The sequence below is a fragment of the Drosophila gunungcola genome, unplaced genomic scaffold (assembly GCF_025200985.1).
Source record: "Drosophila gunungcola strain Sukarami unplaced genomic scaffold, Dgunungcola_SK_2 000001F, whole genome shotgun sequence".
In the NCBI taxonomy this organism is placed as follows: Eukaryota; Metazoa; Arthropoda; class Insecta; order Diptera; family Drosophilidae; genus Drosophila; species Drosophila gunungcola.
In genome coordinates, this window is record NW_026453197.1 from 2026943 (window position 1) to 2049855 (window position 22913).

General features: G+C 34.8%; 1 protein-coding gene across 7 annotated transcripts in view; it reads left to right on the plus strand.

Annotated features, from left to right (window-relative positions):
* The window catches only part of LOC128262326 (neurogenic protein mastermind), a 91762-nt gene that overhangs the window by 11053 nt on the left and 57796 nt on the right, over positions 1-22913 (plus strand). The window contains exons 1-3 of one of the 7 annotated variants that reach the window (XM_052996500.1): positions 866-1174; positions 1624-2127; positions 19213-19393. In XM_052996500.1, the coding sequence (XP_052852460.1) occupies positions 19344-19393 (50 nt within the window). In that variant the 5' untranslated portion in view covers positions 866-1174; positions 1624-2127; positions 19213-19343. Of the gene's footprint in view, positions 1-865; positions 2128-19212; positions 19394-22913 lie in introns of those variants that run through there. The other 6 variants (XM_052996502.1, XM_052996503.1, XM_052996504.1 and 3 more) reach the window with 6 other exon arrangements.

Sequence of the window (22913 nt, forward strand, 5' to 3'; positions counted from 1 at the left end):
TTTGTACCTTGTAGATCGGTCGACTATATTCTTTAACTGGATAAAAGTTGATATTTTTTTGCTGGGAATAATGCGTATTTCTTGCTGTTTTTCGACATCATAAAGTATCATATAATATCAGTTTTATAAAAATCGTATGACTATAAACCATATTAATGCAATAGAATTTAAACTTTAGCTTGCCGAAATTAGCTTTCGGTTTTTTTTGTTTGTATAATAAATATATTACCTTCAAACTTATTTTTGTTCAATTACAAGCCCATGCTGTAAAAAATTTAAATTAGCAAAAGGAAGGTCTTTTAAAAGTCGTATAGAAAAAAATGAATAACAATTCTTGTAAAATCTAAAAATTTCTTTCGTTTGCCATGGTTTTGAAACATATTTTCTGTTAGAAATTAATGTCGCATTTTAAAGCCTAAAAATACCTTGCTAATGCAAAGTAAGTGTTTACCTCTTATCTTGTTTCAAAATCTTGCGAGAAACTTTGTTTTAAATAATCCAAAACTGGGTTCGTTTTTTGCTTTTGTTTTCGCCAAGCCGCCATTAAATAGCAATGTTGTTTTTGTCTTTGTTTATTGTGTTTGTTTGTGTTTTGCTTGTGGTGGAGCCCAAGCGAAAATGCCGGCACTTGAGAGAGTCACGAAGAGCGCCAAAGAGAGGCGAAGAGAGTAGTCAGCTCCACCTGCCGTCCCGCTCTGATGGGGCCGCCCCACTGCGGCAGTGTAAAGAGGCCAGCAACAGTGATTGGCGACCATCTCCCATCTTGACACTTGACACAGGTCGAAGAGCGGGCGGAGAGCACACTAAGAGAGCGCCAAGCACGTCACACAGCTGGTGGATATGCGTATCCGTGAGATGCATTTCAGTTTCAGTTCGAGTTTGTATTTCGTTTGGTGAGGTTGACTGTTCGCTACAGTACGTTTCGGCCACTGTCGACGTGTCTCTCCGTCTCTCTTCGCCGTGCGTGTCTGTCCCGACTTTATTTACCTTTTAGCTGGCGTTCCACAAAGAATAAAGATCAACTGAAAGTTACAGCCGTGTATCTTGCGGATACCAAAGTGCGTAGAAAACGTAGAAAACGCAGCAAAACGAAGAGGAAAAGTTGGCGCAGCCCAAAAAGAAAGAAAAAAGCAAAGCAAAGTGCGCGTGTGTGTTTACGTGTGCGTGTGTGTGAGTGCGTGTCTTTTTCGTCGCTCCCTTTGCAAAAAATAGTTTCTCCCAGATATACGACAATTACTTGGGAGCAAAGCAACATATATCTAATAGTTATCATCTATAATTTTTCTTAACAATTTGGGTTTTAAAGAAATTTTCCTCGTTGCGGAATTTTTGTGTGACGTTCCGCTGCCCAAACGTTCCCCATTCTCTTCGCGCTCTCTCTTCTTTTTTGGCTCTCTCGTGTCGCTTTGCCGCTTTCGGATTTCATAATTTTGTCGCTTTTCGCTTTGCGTATCTTTATTTATATTTTGTTCCGCTTCCACTGCGTTTCGCTCAGTGTGAATTTTAATTGCCCACTTTTTGAAAAATTCAAAATACGAAATTCGAAATTCTTAACCCGCTGCCCCACCCCCCAAAAAAACACCAAACAATATTAATAGTTTTACATTCTTCTCGCCCAAACAGTTTCTCTGACAAAATACTATATGATTTCACTCAAAATCTTGGTGTATATATTTTGTGCGAAATAAATACAAATAAAAACCATAAATAAAATCAAGCTAGCCTTGGCAAAATCATTGAAAAATATTTTTAAAAAAATACACAAAAAAAGAAGAGATAAAAACCAAATCGATATAAAGATATATTTATACACACAACGGTTTCACTTTGCAAGTTGTATACAAAGTAAAAAAGAATAAAAAAAAAGCGATTTACAGTTATCCACTCAAATTAATCAAATTGTTTGACCGTTAAAAAACCTCTCAAAATCAAGTAAAACACAAAAAAGTGCAAATCAATGTGCAAAATCAAATTATATATTCAATAATTATCACATATAATGCCGCCTAACAAACTAAACAACCATGGATTAACGCATTTATTGTAGATTATTATCTATGGGATTATACTTGAAGTCAGCGAAAAAGGTTTGATCGACTTTTTTCAACGTAAATTATTAACTGAAAGGTATGATGAGTTACAATAAATGGTAAAAATTTAGTTTAAGATATACATAAATGCTTTTTCAACAAAAAAAAAACTGGATTTCAAACCAAGGAAAAATAAAAAGATTAATTTCTATTTAAATAAAACTTTAAAAATTGTACTTATTATTTACTGTTATTTTTTTGTTTTGTTTTTTTTTTTTAATGTATTAAATAAAAGTCTACAAACTATAATTCATGCTAATATGGCCAGTAGAATAAAAAATATGTATGTTTTATTTAAAATAAAAACATTCTTTGTCAATAAAATTAGTTTGAAAAGCAAAAAACAAATTAAAAATAAAACAAATACAAATACAAAAATGTATAAATCAATGATTGCTTAAAACATTTCAAAAATATACCTTTTATATCTGACTTCCTTGCGTAAATTGAAATATTTTTTTAAATAAAAGCCTTTTTAAAATAAACAAGTAAATCAGTTTAAAAACCATATAAAACCATCTTCAATTCTGATGACTCAGCACAGCGATTATTTCACTCGAGTTTGTCATTCATTGTCCATTTGAGTTGCCCAACATTTCGTCACGATCGCTCTTTGCAAAAGACTTATCAGAACTCCGGGTCGAACAGTTGAAATAAATAATCTTTGAACATAGAGGTAGAGAAGTCGTCCGAGGAGGCCTGTTACATAAGAAAACGTTCGTTCAGTTCAGTTAGAATTCTTTTGCTAATACACGAGCAAACATTGTAAACTGCCTCGGTGTTTGTCGTTCTCGGGCGGTGCGATCTCTCGACGGCAAACAAACCCCAAATTCTACCGGAGAGCTGAGAAAAACCGACTGAAAATCGGCTCACACGAATCGAAAAGGTTTATTTCGTTCGTGGTTCTAACTTATATTCACGCTCTTCAAACGCTACGCTACGTATCTCACAGATACATTTGTCAAACCGGCGTGTGTGTGTGTGTGTGTGTGTGTGCGGGTTTTTTATCAGCGCCAAAAACACCGAGTTTTGCATATGATATTGAAATATTTATTTTGAGAACACTTTATTTATACCGTCAATGAAAATTCTCAGCTATTTTTACTAATCACTCTCTTACAAGCGAGACGAGCGAAGAGCGAAGAGCTCTTGGAACAATTTGCGACGTATTTTGGTTTGATTTAATTAGTTTATTGTTGCTAGACTTGGTGTTTTTTTTTTTGTATTCGGCTATTAACTGGCTGACGGCAATTTGGATGGTTTTTTTTTTTTTTTTTTTTTGCTTTTTTAGACAGGTCTAACCAGTTTTCCTGTTTGGCGGTGGTTCTACACAAAAATTACAAAAAACAACAAGCGAACACCTCAAACATGCCACATATTTATATATATTTTCATAGTTTTTGCTTCGTTTGTTCTTTCAGTTTTGGTTGTTTTTTTTTTTAGTTTTTTTTTTTTTGGGCGCCCCTTTGAACTTAATCTTTGCCGCTCATAATTTAATAAAAGTATGAGGAAAAAACTAACAAAATGCTGCGCTTAGGCTTATCGTCAATGCCCCCACTGCTCAACCAAAAACCCGCGGAGAACCACACACGCTGGCAGTAAAGCGGAGATTAGATAATGGCATTTTAAACGATGTCTCTACTGTACAGTAGAGTCGCGAAACACACACATGAGCAGTGGCCAAGCGACAATGGAAATGGACTTTGTTTTGAAAACTGAAAACGGCTGATAAGACACACAAACACTGAGAATATCGACGAAACCGAGAGAGAAATGGGCAATTGTAGAGGGAAAATATAACGAAATACAACCAGATTTAATGGGTAGGTTTCGAACGAACATGGCATGTCAAAATGTATGGTAATAAAATGGTAAATTAACATTAACTATCCTCTCAAACAGTTGTAGTCCAATTAAAAAGATAAGGGAATCTATAGTTGTAGAATCTGATTATTTCTAAAGCGATTGACTTTAGAAATAGTGGTTCAGTTTCAGCAAAATAATTTTAAAATAAATTTAAAGTCAGCATCTTCATTTATGTTACGAGTTTTGAACATTATTTTACTCAAAATTTTTATAAAATTATTTGAATCAATTCAAAAGTATTTTTCAGAAAGCGGAGACCGCACCAATTACATTTTTTTATTAAAAAAAAAACACAAATAATACTTGTATATATAAAAGTGGAAAAGTAACACTTAATTTTTCAGTTTTTAATAAAAAACTCTTCAATTTTCTTTTTTTTAAAAAGAAATACAAATAATTACACATAAACAAAAATGTATTCTTCTTCTGCTCACCTTAAAAACAATCTTTGCATTTCTTTCACTACCTCTGCATTTCTTTAAATATGCCTTTAAAAAACTTAACAAATTGAAAGTAATAATTATTTAAAGCTTTGTAAATTCGTGAATAATATTTAACTGACAAAACAAGAGACTTCATGTTGAGTGTTTGCTATCAGTTTTTAGTATTACATGTGTCGTTTTTTTTACTACTCGTGTAAAATAAATAAAATACAGATACGAGGATTGCTTATGCCATAAAAAAAGAGGACTTTTTGTAGCTGATATATCGATGGTAGCGGGTTTTGCGACCTTAGCGTCAATGTCCTCGGCAAACCTTGGAGCCTTGTCTCCACTTCTCCAATTCACCGATTCTCCGATTCTCCCTTTCTCTGGGGGAAAACTCCGAGTCGAGTCGCACGTTTTGGACTTACACGATTGGTTCCCTCGCGCCAAAGTTGCTGTGAAGCGTAAATGAATTTGTCCCTTTGAAGTTTTTCATGTTAATTGGGAAATTAAGCTTGACCATCGCGCCAGTTGTGGATCCGTTCTCTTCACTCGACATTCGACACTCGAATGTACATATTTAAGACACTTTTTTATTCGACTTGGAGTCGCTGGTTTGGTTCCTCTTTTTGTATGTGTTGCACATGATTCTTGTTGGCCGGGACTACGTTTATAATTACGTTAACTTCAATTACTGCTTACGGACAATATCAGACCAATTTTTTTTTTGTTTTTTTTTTTTTTAATTTTTTTGTTTTGTTCCAGGTAAACTGGTTTCTGTATGCCTCATTTTGTCTTTTTGTTTGTACTTTTCTGTGTCTGTACGTACCGCTGCACGAGTTTTGCTATAATTTTAATTTCTTTTTGAAGTTCTGCGCAAATGTGTTGAAGGTCTCTTAACTGCTATTTAAATAGTAGTTAAAAAATTGTTGCCATCTTGAAATTCTTCGTAATCAAACTCATTACAGTTGGCTATGCGGCTGGCAATCCAAACATTTTTAAGCTTTTGTCTGATCTTAATTTATTTTCTTTAAAACGCTATGTCAAGAAAAGGTTTTTGAAATTTCGAAATCTTAACTTTAAACGTTTTATATTTTGGATAAGAAATTTAACAAGAAATTACTAGAAATTTATGGCTTGAGAATTTTTTGAAAGAATTTTTCCTAATATTTTCTTCTTACATTTCATTTCGATAAGAAATTCAAATAATAAAAAAAATTTTGCAAAGGTGTTTTTAATAACTAATTTATTTAGATAGTAGTTTTAAGCAATAATTTGGGAATCTTATTTACATAAATTGCAATTGTTGACAGCTCAAACCTATTGGTTTATTTGAAATACACCAATATTATACAATTTAAATTGTTTACAAATTGCTTTGACTGAGAATTCAGGGTCACAAATAATTTAGTTATGGAATTCCCTTAAGTCTTTTGCAGTTTCTTCACATGGAAGTGCGATTGACATTGCTGGACATTTGATTCTCTATTTCCTCCACACATCCACTTATCCACATTGTTGTGTTTTTTTCAGTCTTTTTGTGTGCTTTTTTTGATTTTGATTTTGATTTGTTGTTGTTTGTTGTGTTGTGTTGTGTTGTTTCGCGAACTGCGGCTCCTCTTGGGGCGTTTGCCGCATTTGAATTTCATTTTTAGATTTCAATTTATTTTCGGCGTAGTTTATGCCAATTTGGTTTTTTGGGTGCGATTTCTTTAATATTATGTATGCCATATATTGTTCCCCACTGCTGCGTGTCTGTGTGCTGTGTGCTGTGTGCTTCTTCAAATGAATTTGATTTGATACTCATTTTTTCTGTGCACCGCTGGTCGCAGCGGTGTATTTGTTGTATAATAGGTAAACCACCGACAAAAAGGAAAATAAGCCACAAAATTTGCAAGCGCTTGCGGATTTTTTCGAGCCGTACTGTACTTGAGCGAAAGAAGCGTGTGATTATTATGGTCGGTCGTATACCGTATCTCATTCGCCCATTCGCAGCCTCTATCTGTGATTTTGTTGTATTAAGTCATGTGTCTCGTTTAGTCATTGTCATAGTACCACTGAAACACTGTGGACCACTGAAACACTGTGGACCACAGATCGCAGTGCGCTGCCTTTTTAAAAGCATATTAACTAATTGACGTCTGTGTTTATCTATAAGCAAAAAAAAAAAAAAAAGAAAAAAAACGCTCGCTCGACCCACAAATATTTGACGAACGGACTGACATTTGGGACAAAAAGCGGCGCAGGAAGCGAGACAAATGTTTCAACTCATTTGAAAGATTATTCATTGATGTCTGCATACAACACTCTTTTCCCAGTACTTTTGGCCACCGCCAACTATAATTATCTTAATTAAAAATCTAGAGTCAAAGTTGTTGGCCCAGTCTAAAAAGTCGTAGAGCAGCCAGCGATTAGCTCATCTGGTTTTCTGGCGAATTGGGCAATCAACTTCGTTTAAATGGTGGGGAAAAGCTAGAGACAATCTCGACTCTTAGTGGAGATCCGTAGTTTCCACTACATGCTCATTGCTCTGTTGAAATTTAAATATACGAAATATATAATTTTCAGCTGGCTTTTTTGGCCGAAATAATGTTGATGTCATAGGTTCGTTGGCTGGGCGTAAAAAGATCGTTGGTAGGCATTCAGTCCGAAGCTGTGTGTTGATTTTCTGCCTGTGTGTGTGTGTGTGTGTGTGTGTGTGTGTGTGGCTAATGCAAGCATCCGAAAGGCAGAAAAAAAAAAACAGAAAACAAAAAACAACATTTGAAAACGACTCAGGAATGCCCATTATATATGCCAAATATTTGCTTTGTCAAAGTATTTTTCTGGTTTGTTTTATGAGTATTAGTTGAATTCGGAGTGATTGAATAGGCCAGGCCAACAGAAAGGAAGGAAGGAAGGAGGGCGGGGGGTAGTCCCATATAAACTATAGTTTTGACTGATTAGGGTGCATGAGTCACGGATCTGAAATCAGATACCGGAACCTTGTTCGATGTAACCTAAGATAACTGCGTAATAACTTAACAAACTATAGAAAGTAACTTCAAAGTTATAAACTGATGTTCAAGGTGTCTTTTTTTTTAATATTATAGAATAATTACTTGCAAAGGAGTGGAGCATTCAATTTTCAATGAAAACTTTTTTCATTGATAACATTTTGTTGTAGTCCAAAATATAATCATACATAACAATTGCCAACTTCAATTTGACTAGCGAATTTAATTATTTTTTATCGGAAAGCAAGTGAATTTAAATGCTAATTTATACCGTTTAAAATTAGTTTATTTTGATTACTGTACATTATTTTACTTCAAACTGTAATTTTATTGCAAAGCAATTGAATTTTAACGTTAATTTATATTGTTTAATATTAGTATACTTTAATTTAATACAGAAATCATTGCATACATTACAAAAATTTAAAAAAAAAGGTTTTTTGCTTTGTTTATATTTTTAAAACGATAAAATTAAACCTATGTATTTATATATAAAAAATGCATGTGTTTTTATTTTTAAACATTTCCAAGTTCCGGTTTTAACTGCATTGATATCTAGTAGATAGGCAGACCCCCAAAAAAAGTACCTTTTAGTTTTCACCTATCTGCTACCTGTTGCCTAATTCCCAAACGGCATACACACACACACACACACACACAGAGGCGAGCAAAATTTTGGTTTGTTTGGCCAAAAGCCTTTGAACCAAAGCCCTATTATTACCAACACAGAAAAGAAAGAAACCGAAATTGAAACCAAAACGATGCCATAAAACGTGAAAACAAGAGCGGCATTTTTTGACCAGCGAACGTCAGAGCGACCACCTTTAGCCAGATACTTTGAGAACTCGCAGATACTTTGAGAATTTGAGAACTTGGGATCTAGAATAATTATTATGTGCGGCAAACCAATAGTCAAAAAGACTCCAGAGAGAGAAAGAGAGATAAAGAGAGGGAGTGGGAGAGCGAGCTCCAAGACTTTACCTAACGCTCTGGCTTGATTCGATTCTCAAAGCCCCGTAAAATATCAAATGTGTGTGCGTGTGTGAAATGTGGGGGAAACAAACGCAAGTGTACCTGTGTGCGTATTCACTCTGATTGTGTGCGAGTGTTTATAAAGTTGATTGCACTCGATTTTTAGATAAAGCTTTTCAAGGTCATCAACGAAAAAACGACGAAACGTACCCAAAAAAGCAGCACCAACGAAAAACGCGGGAGATTTCTTCCAGGGGCATCTAACATCCTTTGTCTTACTTAGAAAACTTCTAATTAAAAACTATGAACTCCTTCTCTCATTCTCTCTCTCTCTCTCTCTCTCTCTCTCTCAAAACAAGAGAGAGATTCTTCCAGCGGCATCGAACATCCTTTATCTTTTTCGCTCATTGCTGGAAAGCTTTTAATTGAAAACTATGCACTCTCTCTCTCTCTCTCTCTTGCAGAATCTTTTTAGATAAATAAATCAAAATAAAGATTTATGTCTGCCCTCCACCGTTGAGAATTCAAATCTGACAGTCGAAAAAAAAAATTAAGCCGAGGAAGCCCCACACACACTGTATATGCATATAATTTGAGTTCCAAGACAATAAGAGAAGGGGTCGCTTCTCCAGCCTCTTTACAAATTATTAGACGACTCGTTTTTGTTGCTCTCTTTTCCCTCTCTCTACCCTCCTCTCCCTCTTGATTTCGCTTTATTTTGGCATATGCAAAAATAAAAACACACTTTTTTGGGAATGATTTTTTGATTGTGTGATGGGCTTGCAGCTGTTGAAAGTGAGCCGGTTTTGGGTTTTCCTCTCTTTGGCAGTGAAATATTTTTAAAATAACTTATTCGCTTTTTTGGCAAACACAAATTATCCTGTAAGACGATGAGAAATGCTTTGAAAGTATAGCATTTTGCTTACATTTCCCCTACACCAAAACAAAAAAAATTACAAAAATGTCAAAATTTCCCAAAATTTATTAGTGTTGAGCTCAAAGTCTGTCCTATCTATACATTTTTTTTAACCATTTTTTTGATTTATATTTTATTTAGTTTCTTCCACAATCTCAAAAATCAAATAAATTTTTCGAATACTTTATGTAAAAAATGAAAACATATGCTTAATAATAATAAGTTCTGTTTGCATAAATAAGATTGTGAAATTCTAAGGATCCCAAGGGATTTTGTGCTCCCACTTGAGTTTTTCACAGCAATCTCAGATGAACAAACAAAATTTAATATAAATTGCACAAAAAACAGTATACGCATATATTCAGCAGACAAATCAGTTTTCCACATGACTTGAGTTCAATTCCAATGGGCAATGCCAACAGTTTATTGATTTTTATGAGTGTCCATGTTATGGCGCCTCAAAGTATGCAATTAATGATGCGTATTTTATTCTATTTCATGTCATTTCATTTTGATTTAATCGTTACACAAGGCATTGCTCGGGTTATTAAATCGCTTGGTAAAGTGAGAGACTGAGATGTGTAATTAAATTCATCGACGTCCAATAAAACAGGAGCAATGTTATCCAACACCTGTTTTATTGAGAGAGAGAGCTGAAATTTTTTCCAAAGAAATTCCTTTATTTTCTGGTCTAGCCACCGATTTTAATCAAATTTTGGTCTGACATTCCTCACACCAAAGTGTTATTCAATTAAAAATGCTTAACGCGCAATAAAATGCAATGCAATTGAAAAATGTTCATGCGAATATATAATACACTTTAATTAATAAAAAATTATTATGCAGCTTAGGCTTTTTTACCAATTGTTTTAATCTGTATCCGATGTGGTACACACATCTTGGCATGTAGGGTATTTCGGCATTTATTTGACATACAAATTTGCATACAACTATATCTCACCAAATATATAGAGCAAAGTCAACAGAAAAGTATATACAAATACATATTTCTCTGCGTCATCATTCAGCTGAAGTAGGAAAAGAATTTGCTACTTTTTATTTTGATGACCACCCAACGTTTTTGAGAACAGGCGACGTGTTTCATTTCGGTTAGTTTAAGTTGAGTGCTCCATAAAATAAATCCACACTTATGCAGCTACTGCAAATAGACTCGTTCGTCTATATATGTATATATATATATATCTTGGGTGGCTACATTGTATATACATATAAAGCATCCGCATTATGCAGAAAGAAACTGGCTGGAATCGAAAACAGTTTGGGAATGGAATTTTCTGCGCCATTTCAGGCACAAAACTAATTTGCATCCAAGTGTAAACAATGTTGAGAAATATATATACGAATATGAACGGAGATATCTATGTATGTATATATAACAAAACTCGAGTGCCCCCAAAAGCTGATTAGTAATAATATTAGCAATTCATTTTTATAAAGCATTTTTTTATTTTCTCGCAGACCTGATGTTTTATGTTTAGCACTGAAATTGGTTGTATCTTTGATGGAGACATCTGCAGTCTATAATCAAATGCCCACTTATCCGCTTTTTGTGGTAGGCCTGCGTGTTATTTATTTAGCTTTTATGTAAATTTAATTCGATTGTTGAGGCCGTATTTTCTTTGGTTTTCTTTTCCGTTTCTTGCTTACTTCATAAATTTATTTTTTGTTTGGTGCCCAATCTTGACATTCGGCATTTGGAGATGACTCTTTTATCGAGGGCTGGCTATTTTTATTATAATTTCAAGGAATGGAAATGGCTAAATGATGTCAGAGATTAACAATTTATTGCACAGAAAATGCAAATACACTTTTGTGCTTTCTCCAATCAATATTTCAATAACTTGAGCTTTACTGAACATATCTTACCTAGTAATTATCTGCACATATTTCCTTCCGACTCCAAAACTTCTGAGGCATTTCCTGTAAAATGCTCGCTTGAATTACCTTTTGAATGTTTCCCAAACTAATTAAGTTTTATGACTACAAGTCAGCTAGCTTTAACAACATTTCCTGATCCCTTACAGCATTGTTGTTTATGACAATTTGCACACACTTACGTGAAGGAACATACTTTAATGACCAACTAATAAAAATTTCCCGTGATGTGTTACTGGAGGAAAACGTATAAAAATGTCGCAGACAAATGAAAATTTCAACCGTGTTCGGGATATGGAAAATTCTTGACATACAGCGATAAGACGGCGAGGGAAACTCGGCCCATGGAAAGGAAAATATGTATAAAACGTGCATATGTATAAATATCAACCTTTAGTTTTTGTTCCCATTTCAATTTTAACGACCGAGACTAATTTTCACACCAGCCGCGAGTGTCAACACAGTCGTTGACATTTTGTCAGTGAAAGCAACTAGCCAAAAAAAAAAATTAATATATATATATTTCAATTGGCAAGCCAGCGAAACAGGAAGCAAAGTGCCCAGAGGAAAATGAATAATGGAAAATTAGCAGACAGCTCCTAGGTGTATCGCTCCGTCTCCCTCTCCCACCGCAGATCTCGCCCTCTCTCACTCACTCTCGTTTAATTTGATTAATTACCCAAATTTGACATTAACACGTTTCGGGGCACAAATGAAGCAGAAGGCAGCGATATAAACTAAACAGCAGCCTCGCAGATGGAACAAAAAACTCTTGTCCAGATTCTCTGGTTGGAGTGATTAATGAATTGATTGAAAACAAAACGCAAAGCAGTAGAATCTCTGTCCGTTTTGTTTTTTTTTTATCTCCGTCCTTAGGCCGAAAATTGACCACCAAAAAGGAACTAAAACGCTTCCGAGCATTTATTCTTGGCGAGTTTTTATGTGAGTTTTCGTTTTTGCTTTTCCAATTTTCCCTTGGGAGCACTAATGGTTAAGCCAATAAAGGATCTCGGTTTCATTTGGATAATTGATCTTCTTAAGTCATACAAATGATGAATAGTTACACGAATTTATTTTAAAATGCGTTATCATTGTCAGAACTATTTGTAATTTATTGAATGCTAACAATAAAGTTTTTAATTAAGTAGAGCACAATTTTTAGTTGTATTTTAAATGGCGAATTTTTCTGCTTTAGGACTTTAATCATTTGTTTTAAATGAAAGCATAATGCATTTTTCCAGTTTGTTTATTTAAGTAAAATATATTTTAAACCTGCTTTTTTTAATTTAAACTTAAAAATTAAAAGTATACGATGGTTTGTATTTTTTGATTCTATAAAATGAACAATTAATTTAACATTTGATTTTAAAAGCATTTTAAGCTCCAGCTTTGTATTTTATATAGCTAATTTTTCTGCTTCACAAAATCAATCATTACGTTTAAATTATATAAATAAAATAACTTTTAAACATGGTTTTTTCATTAATACTTAAAATCTGAAAAGTATTTAACGGTTTGTATTTTTTTATTCTTGAAAGTTAACCATTAACTTTACATTTTATTAAAATAACATTCTAAAGTTTGACTTTGTTCTTCTATACATTCTTTGTCTTATTTTCAGTTCAGTCCGTTGGATGGTTAATGATTCTTGTAGCTATTCGGTTTGCATGCTAATAGGCAGTTAGGCCCCAACAAAATGTATGAAAATTAATGCTTTGGTTTTGCCTAATATACGACCTAATAATGCAGACCGTGTCGAAGGGAGTTTTGAGGCTCGAACCGTATTGATTTATGCTATAGCATTGCTGCTGTTCACACGCAGAAACTGTGGTGATAGGTTAACCCAAATTGATCAGCTCGACGGGTAATTCCCACATTTGTGTTTGCCCAACTTGAACGAACATTTGGCCAAGTGCTCTGGGGATAATCTTGTGTATGCTCTGCAGTTGTCGATCGACGAAATAAAACCCAAGTATATGTCTTGGCTGGCGGCTTATCAGTGTCATTTAAACAGCTGCGGGGTGTCCCCTGGCAACTGGCAACTATGGAAAACAGTTAAAACCGAAATTCAAATGGCTTATGTCGCGATTCGTACATTCCAGGCACGTAAACCCGAGCGTACGGATTTTGCCGACTTGTTGCTATCTATCCGTGAAAGACTCCACGGGATGGTTTTAACCTATACATATGTTGGGAGTACCAGCTCTCTCCCTCCGATATGCAAAGCATGTGCCCCTAAACTCATATAGTTTCGGTTCGGTTCGGTTCGGTTTTATGTGGTAGCCCCCATGGAAACTCTGTGTACTTCACGGCCCATAGCATTTGATAGCGTCACATTACATGCTGTACTGTACTGTACTGCATTTTCACTCCATGCGGAAGCACTTTCCTAAGTTGATAAACTTCGGATCGCCCAAAACTGTTCGTGGTTTGCTTTAAGGCTATTGTTATGCGCCCACTGTTCGAACAGCTGGCAATGGGGATAATAAAAGAAGTTTAGCATTTAATACTTCCTGTTTAAAGTTTTTAAGGACCTATTAAATCACTATATATTAGTTTTTCCTGCAATGCTCTTTCTTCATATACTTAATATTATTAACAACAATATTAATCTTAAATTAGTAATACAACGCTTCATAAACTTTTTCATCCTTTTTTTTTAGCATTAAAATATAAGCAGCACTTCCTGTTTCTGCGATAATATAACAATATTTTATATGCTTTTACTTAATATGCCTTATACTAGTGTATACTACATTTAATAACAATATTAGACTAATCTGTTTAAACCTTAGTACGTGATACAAATTTAATCTGGATCTTAAAAGGCAAAAAAAATACCATGAGCATTTCATTTGCCTTCACCGTATGGTTTATCGCTTGTTGATTTTATTTCTGTAAATTTCTCTATTTACTTAACATTATTAATGTGTCATTGTTATTTTTGTTTTTTACTTTTTTGCTGTACTTCTACTCCTTATTTGGGCCACACATTTTTGTACGTTTTCTTGCGTACGCGACAATAAAACAATTTTAACGCCGAATGTTTTTTTTTTTTTACTGTTTGTGTGCACAGCCACGAGCGCACACAGGCGGGCAGAAAGAAAAAAAAATAAAACCGAATAATGAGTTTATGTATTTTAAACTGACCTCATTATGAAGAAAAATTGTTTTTGCACACACAGAGCGTGGAAGGAACAAGTTGTTAGCAAATGGGAATTTCGAAGAAGTTTTGACTGGCCTAAACCACAGGCTGACACACGACGAAACGTGGAGAGTACAGTAATGTTAATAATTATTCATGGCGATAAGCTAACACAACAATCGAACCAAAACTGCCCTGATAAATAGAGTATTTTGCTTATCTCGACAACCGATTCGATCAGCTGTTAAAAAACTAAAGTACATATATGCATTTTGTGCATTTCTCATTGTTTAATGCAGTAGTTATTCCTACGTCACTGTCTCATAATTTAAACTAAGGACTCAATTTATCAAGTGCTTGAAAAATGTGTTTATCACTTTGCTGCGGAGTTCATAACTTACACACAATTTACGGTACAAGTCTTTTCCGTTCGTACTTATATAAATAATTCTTTATTTTCGGTTATTTATTTGTTCTTGTATCGGAAACGGTTGAAAAAATTGTCACGTAACATTTGTGAAGTGAGTTGTAGATGAGTAAGGTTTTTATTTTCGTTGGGGGAGTAAACGTCGGCATTATAACAAATTGGGCAATTGAATTATCGCATAGTTGTTTAAGATTACTGGATTAATATACGGGTAAAAGAAAATGTTTCTTTTGGTGATTTTATAATAATCATGGTGATATTTAAATTGAAATAAAAGTATTATGTATTAATTTACTTTAGAAAATAGCGCATTTGCGGCATTATCTCATTCCTGTCGACCATTGCAGTCAACTTTCGGCACTCACTGTAATTTTAATTTAATTTAATTCTAAGCACGTCTGCGAGAAAAATATAACCAACAACTGTAATTACGTTTTTGCAAAATACGAAAGAGCGCAAAAAAAAATGCTCAAAGAGACGAAGAAACATTGGCAAGAACGAGAAGAGGGGAGAATTCTTTTGAAATCTTTTTTATACCCTTGTAGAGGGTATTATAATTTCAGTCAGAAATTTCCGGCCCAAGTATATATATTCTTGACCAGCTTCACTAGGAGTCCGTCTTTTCTTCTGTCCGTTTCTACGCAAAACTACACTTAGAAAATAAAATTCCTTGATTTTATGTATAATTGCTTTAATTTTAGGTATAATTGCCTTAAATTAAAGCCTTCGATAAAAAATTAGGAAAACATGACCTAAACCTGTTTTTGTTTATATTCTTTAGATATATTATTTGTTTAGTATTTTAGAATAAAGGTTTTAAATTTAAATTAAAAAATCTTACAAATAAAAGTAACAAATAAAAAAAGTTTTAACTTTGCTATTTTTCAATTTTTTTTTTTATATGTTTTATGTATTTTGGAATTACGGTTTACTAAAATAAGACGACTGATTAGTAAAAGTCCCATAAAAACAATCGAAAAAATATAATACAAAAATTCGATACTTAATAATGATTTATTCAGAAGTACTTTAATTTAATATAATTTTCACTAAAATCATATAACAATAACATACAGCCTGCCATAGATACGATTGAATAATTAAGCGTAAAATCATCATAGCTTCATTGTTCTTATATTTATTTAAGGCATAATAATCAGAATATTGTTATATTAAGGAATATTTTATTATATAATTGCAGTAGCTGCAAGGGTATATAAAACCTCGGTTTGTCGAAGTTTACTTACTCTTTTTTTTTTGTTTGAAGTTGCCACGAGTTGAAGTTGGATTCCACCCCGCCCACATCCACCCCCGCCCCCTTTGCGGCTACATCGTCAGATTCGCGGTTTTCTAAACGGTGATTTAGCCATTATGTTAACGGTAAAATGTGCAGAATCTCCTGGCCATGCGAAATGAAGTTTCTTTTCTTCGCGATGGGGCCCAAAAACCAGTTTTAGTCTCAGGTAGAGAAGGGGGCTCTTTGCTTTGGGCCTTCGTCGTCGTTTGCTTTGTGCAACTGATTCGCTTCTTTCGTGTGTTGCATAACCCGCGTATTAAGTTGCCTCGTTGTCATCGCCATCGTCGTCTTGGCCAAGTTATCTCCATTCGTCTTTGAGCTTCTGTTGTCGCCTTGTTGGCACGGTTCTAAGCTGGTCTTATTGCGAGGTGGGCTAATTTTGCTCGGGTTTTATCCTCTGCACTCAATCACTTATTTCTCAGTTTGACAGTTGCGGAAATACAAATAAATATTATGTTTACTTACAAAATTTACAGGCTATGGTAAAAAGAAAGGAAAAAGGGAAGGAAAGGAAAGAAGATAAGTGGAACCAGTCAACAAAAAGAAACATTACCATTATCACAAATGCATTATTTCTTGTTTACATTTCTCTCGCTCGTCGCTCTCCACAATTTTGTCCTTGTCTGCGCTGATAAAAATAAAGTCCAGTCCACAAACAGAAATAATTTGAACGCGACGTCGCCACAATAATAATGTAAACAAATGAAATTGTTTTCTTCGTCATATTTTCCTTCCTCTCGTCTCGTCAGGCGACTTGTTGAAACTATTTCAAGCGCAAAAAGAAACTTAAACATCGTCAGCTCGTCAATAATATCGCATCCCGTGCAGCCAGCTCTGGCGTTCAATTAACATGCTTTTGTAAAAATGTATTCAATCTCTTCTTTTATAAAGTGGCATGTTTGAAGGCTATTCCTTCCTTTCGATTGGAAATGCTTTATGGGAATTTAGTGGCTGATTCTAAATATATATACATTTTTAACTGATAAATACAAACTTTATCAAACATTTTTTATTTTATCCATATTAAGAAATAGAAAATATAAATAAAAAAAATAGTGTGTTAATTTATTATTTTACCGCTTTTAAAAATATATATTTATTATAAAATATTTAAAAAAATTACCCACATTTGATTTAATATTATATTTGGTTTGGCTAATGTGTAGACAAGATTGTGCGTTGGTTAGAATGGGTTTATGTCGGGTCTTGTGTTAAGAAATATGTATTTTTAAATTTCTTATAATTATTTTCTATTCAAATACAAGTCAACTTTTTAATTTCCAAAATACTTTTAGTCTGGCATCCGTTTGTGCTGCTGCCCAAGTCACAAGTATTCTATACAATTATCAAAGATGTGCTCCCTTGTTTTAATCAATCAAATGACAAACAGACTGGAAGAAGTGATATCAGAAATTTTGTATCCATTCGTCGTCACTTGATGTATCTACTAGATACTCGTACATGTGTATCTATGGATCTGCTAAGCTCGCACAAAGCAACAATTATAAACAATGACAAGAGCAGCAATAGCAACAACAACAGCAATAGCAACAACAACAATGAAATGCATTATTATTATCAGCAAAAATACATGACAAAAGAATGGACAGAGCGAGAGGGATTTGATGGAGATATTATGGGGAGAGAATAAGACGGGGAGATTATGCTTCTGGTGCTGGCTTTTGTGCCACGCGTACAGGAAATTATATAAACAAGTTTCTGGGCATCGGGAGGTTGGTGGGGGGTTGGTTGGCTGGGGAAAAAACAATGAGAAAAACGCAATGCAGTCGCAGTTGCTGCAGTTTCATACATGTGTGTATCTGTGTGTGTACTTCGTATGGCAACAGAAAATGTTGTTGATGTTTTAAAAGCAAATACAATAAAGCATTCTCCTCATGCCACGAACACTTGCATACATATACATACACACATGGATATGCATACATATATGCATAAGAATGCTCCATGCGTGTGAGGAAAACTCTTTTGGGTGGTGGCTGCTGACGAGTTGAGTATACGACACGTTGGCCAAGTGAGGAAAGTGAACACAATAACAAATAAACGAGTGGAGAAGGAAAAACTGAAAAATGAAACTTTAATTTGCGCAGAATCTGGAGATTATGCAGCTTATGGCAGATAATACTGTTTGTTTACAAGCAGCTTACGAAAAGAGTTCGTCATTTCTAAAGCTTATTTATTTCAAAAATGTTCTAGCTAGAAAATATATATTTTTTGAAAAGGGATATTTTCAGAAAGCTGCATTAAGCCATTTGTGCCACTTAATTAAAGTCTGGATTAATTTAAACATTTAAAATTTTTATAAGGCTCACTTTTAGCAAAGATAATATATTAAATTTAAGTAGATTTTCTAAAAATATAAGGTTTAGCCTGCACATAGGCAATGTGCAATGACAGAGAATATTTTACATTCCCTTCTTCTTCTTACTCGAAATCATTGGATTAGTAAAGATTTTAAAAAGCCAAATTTTACTTATTAGCTCAATGCTTATTTTAAAATAATGTAATTACCTATTTGCTATTTTGGTCTGCATAGAAAACAAAATAATCAAAAGAACCTATTCAGGCAACTCAATTTGCAGGCGGAAAACCTTTGTTGCAGCGCCTCAAAGCTCTTGCTTTGTATCGTTTTCTGAGATACATTTAGGCTTAAGCCCTAGCCCTTGCTTGCCGAAAAAAGTTTGGGGGCGGGGGGAGCTTAGGTGAACCTACACTCGGCAACACAAAAGAGGCCTTAGTCAGTACCTCCCCCCCTTAAAAGGGGTCCAAAAGCCCCATCTTCTTTGCTTCACCTTGCACAGACACACACTTGGCGCCTTTTACTCATTTGGTCTTGGGTTTTGCTAGGGTTTTCTTTTTATTTTTTGGGTTTTCATCATCAGGCGGATGGTGATGGCGATGATGATGATGATGGAGAAAGGGGGCTCGGCTCTAAGTGTTTCTTGTAACTTGAGTCTTCAAGTGGCCAGCTGGCATTTGCTTTTGCCAGTTTTTCTTGTTTTCTCGGGGTCTCTTTTCTCTGTGTGTTTTTTTCAAGTGCGGCAACTTATGTCAAGCCTAGCGTTTTGTTAAAAGTAATACTGTAAAATATATGAACAAAAGATATGAACAAAAAAAAACAATGTTAATAAAATTTCCTTTCTCTCTCTGTCTCTGTTTTGCAGTGTTTCATTTACGTTTCGTACGCGATTTTTATGTGTAGACATCAAATCAACGACAACCAGAAATTAGCAGCATTATCATCAGAAAAACCAGCAACAACAACGAAGGGCACATCTAACGCTTCGGCTAACAGATGAGCCCCAACAACAGATGTCAATTGCTGCAGCCGAAAATGCAGGGTAAGTTGGGGTTAAAGGGGCACACGGCGGGCCCCAGAGGGTTAAGTTTGGAGCCTTATGGCTAATGAGGCAAATTGGATACAACAATGGCAGCTGAATGGGGACTAAGTCTAGTGGGGTGGGCAAAAGAGAAAAGTTCAAAGAACAAACGTGACTTTAGCTTTAATCGTAAAATTATAATTATGGCTCTTATTTATATATATTTTGGTTAAAGCTACAAACATAAGCTTTTATTTAACAGCTTTCTTAACTGAATAAACTTAAAAATAATATTTGAACATATTTTAGACTCGAAAGAATTAAAATTTCTCTACCATGCTGCGTATAAGCATTTTTCTTTTGAAATGGCTATGGTTAGTTTAGTTTCAAAAATAATTCCAAATTAAAAGCTCTTCTTATTTTTATTGGTTTTTAGAATTTTTTTTTTCTGACTGTTGGCAGTTTTTCTAAAGTTTTATATCTTTTGACATAGGTTACCTTATGGTAACGAAATACTTATCAAAATCAACTCAAATGCCTAATGATTTGCAGACAATGCTTGCTCCTATCCAGCCTTACTATATGTATACGTACTTGAAATGGAAAAAACCTTCATTTATCACAGAGTCGATGGCTCCTTTCCCCTCCACCCGCAATGTCTGGGCTAGACATTTAATCTGAAATGTTATAACTGTGGTCCTAACACTCATGTGCCAGTCATTAGAAGCTCATTGAATATTGCGACATCACGCCTGTGGTATTTGTATTTATTTTTTTTGGCTGCGCCCCGACGAAATCATTAATTGCACGCTCTCTATTCCGAGAATCTAAGAAATACAGAAATCGTTATAACTGAAAGCGAACCACGCTCTTTTCAGAGACTGCATTCTATCTTTAACTGTCTTCAATTACCCTGTTTTCCTTGTTTTTCCTATAACATTTTGGCGCATATTTCGGCATTTGATTTATGGCCTCTCAATTTCTTCGTTGGACTTTTTTAGGTGTCCCCGCATTCGTTTCTTTTTCTTGGCCGCTTCTGCTCATAATTTCTCTGTGTTTTTGTGGTGGTATTTATTTAACTTTGTTATTTTGATTGAAATTGATTTTATTACCCTCTTTTTATTAGTTTAACTTGAATGGTGTGTGAATGGGAATTATGTGGCGAATTTTATGATTTTATTTTCGCCCTCTGCTTGAGTTTTACTGTCTAACGAACTTGTTTGGTTTTATATATCCAAAGCAGCAGGGTCTATGGCAAGTGGCATTTGGGATTTCGAAAGCAGTTGGACGATAAAAAGGGCGCCTGGCAACCATGGGTTAATAGCTGGCTTATCTAATGCCGTTGCTTGATCGATTAATAAATACAACAATTTTGGTAAAAAGTTCCCTAATAAAGTTTGTGATGCCCACTAAATTTTAAAGCATTTCTCTCCCATTTTTTACCCGCCAGTTACTCAACTTTTCCCTCAATTAAACAGAAATCAACAGGCACTCATGCAAATCAACCGTTCAGGCCCAACAATAATTACAAGTTTTCCAAAACTACAGTACAGTTACAATTTTGGGTAACAAAAAATTATAACATTAAGCAGCTAGTAAAAACAATTAAAACGATATTATTCATAGGTTTTGTACGCAATTATAAGGAGAAACGTGAATCGTTTTTATGCTTGGTGTTGATATTTTGCTGCCACTAATTGTCATTGAAAAAAGTGAAAGTGAGCATAAGAGTCTAGTGTAGACGCACCACTTGAGAGAGCAAAAACGTTTAATAAATTTGGCATGGCCAGAAAAATGGCAAATCCATCAATGTGATGTGTAATTCCCAAAAATTTTTCTCATGCCAACCTAGGCCGAAATTAGCTTTTGGCTTTGCCTTATTTCGTAGGCCTATGAAATAGTTTTTCTTTTTTTTTGGATTGCCAGTGCAGCAGCCATGAAATGTGAAACAACTTTATTTCATTGTCAGTGCGTCTCTCAACTTCATGGCTCTCTGGAAAACCGGCTCGAAAACGCTGAAAATAAAAGAGAAAAACCAAAAATGATTACGCTTGCAAGCCGAAACTAGAAAATGAAAGTGAAAGTAGGCCAAACTCATCAGCATGCTCCAATCCCCCCGACTTTGACTCCGACTTGAGCTCATCGGGTTTGGGTCTCTGTGTCTGTAGGCCTATCTAATATCTCCATGTACATGGATGGCCGCAGAAAACAATGCAATCACTCTACCCATTATTGCCAGTCCACAAGTCCACAAGTCCACAGGTCTACAAGTCCACATCACTCCATTCCACTTGGGTAACGGTGGCTTCGATGGTCGCCGGGGATTTGACTTTGCTTTACTTTCGTTTTCAGCGAGTCGGCCTATGAAGAAAAGTGAAAATAATTCAGTGAAAATCGTTTCTTTCTGCTCCGCAGCGGGAAAGCGAGTTTGGGTTTTGAGAGCTTGCTGGTTATGAAATTGGTCTGGTGTGGGAATTAATTATAGTGGGATTTAAATATGTTTAATATTAAATATGGAACTCACACTAATGGAATCTGAATGATTCAGGATTAATTGGCTAGGGATAGCATTTAATTTGCCATTAATTTTACTTTCTTATTTAAAATTATTATTTAAACATATTATGCAATTCATTTTTATACTGTTAGAATAAAAAACTTTCAACTAATCTATAGCGAGAACCACTATTGTATTCAATAAATGGTATAGTGAAATAGTATTTAAACATAAAAGAAGAATAATAACATTGCTCAGTGGCGACTGGTTTAAATTGGATTGCATTGGACTTGGATTGATCGCTGATGATAAGATAACAGAAAAGTATAGAGATAAGAAAACAGCAGATTTTAGTTAAGTCCACTCAAGTTAATATTTCTCAATCAATTAAATGGCTAATTGATCCCTGTTACCCTTCCAGCTTCTATTTACCCAAAAATACCCCAACATTTTTCACACTCCAGTTGGCACGCAAGTGAATTTGTTACTTTATCCAGTGGCCACAAAACAGGACTTACTCTGTACGACAGGAAAATAAATTGAAAAGGGCATGGGCGAAGGGAAAGGGGGCGTGTAAAACTGGACAAACCATCTATAATTTACTTTTTAAGCGCCTGAAAACATACATTTTCCATTTGGCAACAGCGATTTTCAGAACAGCAACAACATCATCGACGATAACGATACCGATTGCCGCCCACGCACACACAGCAAGGGAAACAGCAATCGACACTTGGCAACGCCCGACAACAAAAATTAAATTCGTTTCCCCATCTCACTCAGACGCTCTCTTGGCGAGAAGAAATTATAAGCCGCTTACATAACAATCAATGCCACTAAGACTGCAGGCCTGTTTTGCCACATTATGGACAGTGGCGTACCCAAAAGGGGTCTCTAAGCCCCCTCACAAAAATACATTTAAATTAAAAAAACAAAAAGTTTTTTAGCTCTTAATACCGTTTTCTTAAGGTCATGTTCAGTTTTGACACTGATTTTAACCTTAACTTTTTCAATATCAATGGTTTGACTTTCTAAATTTCATGTTTCA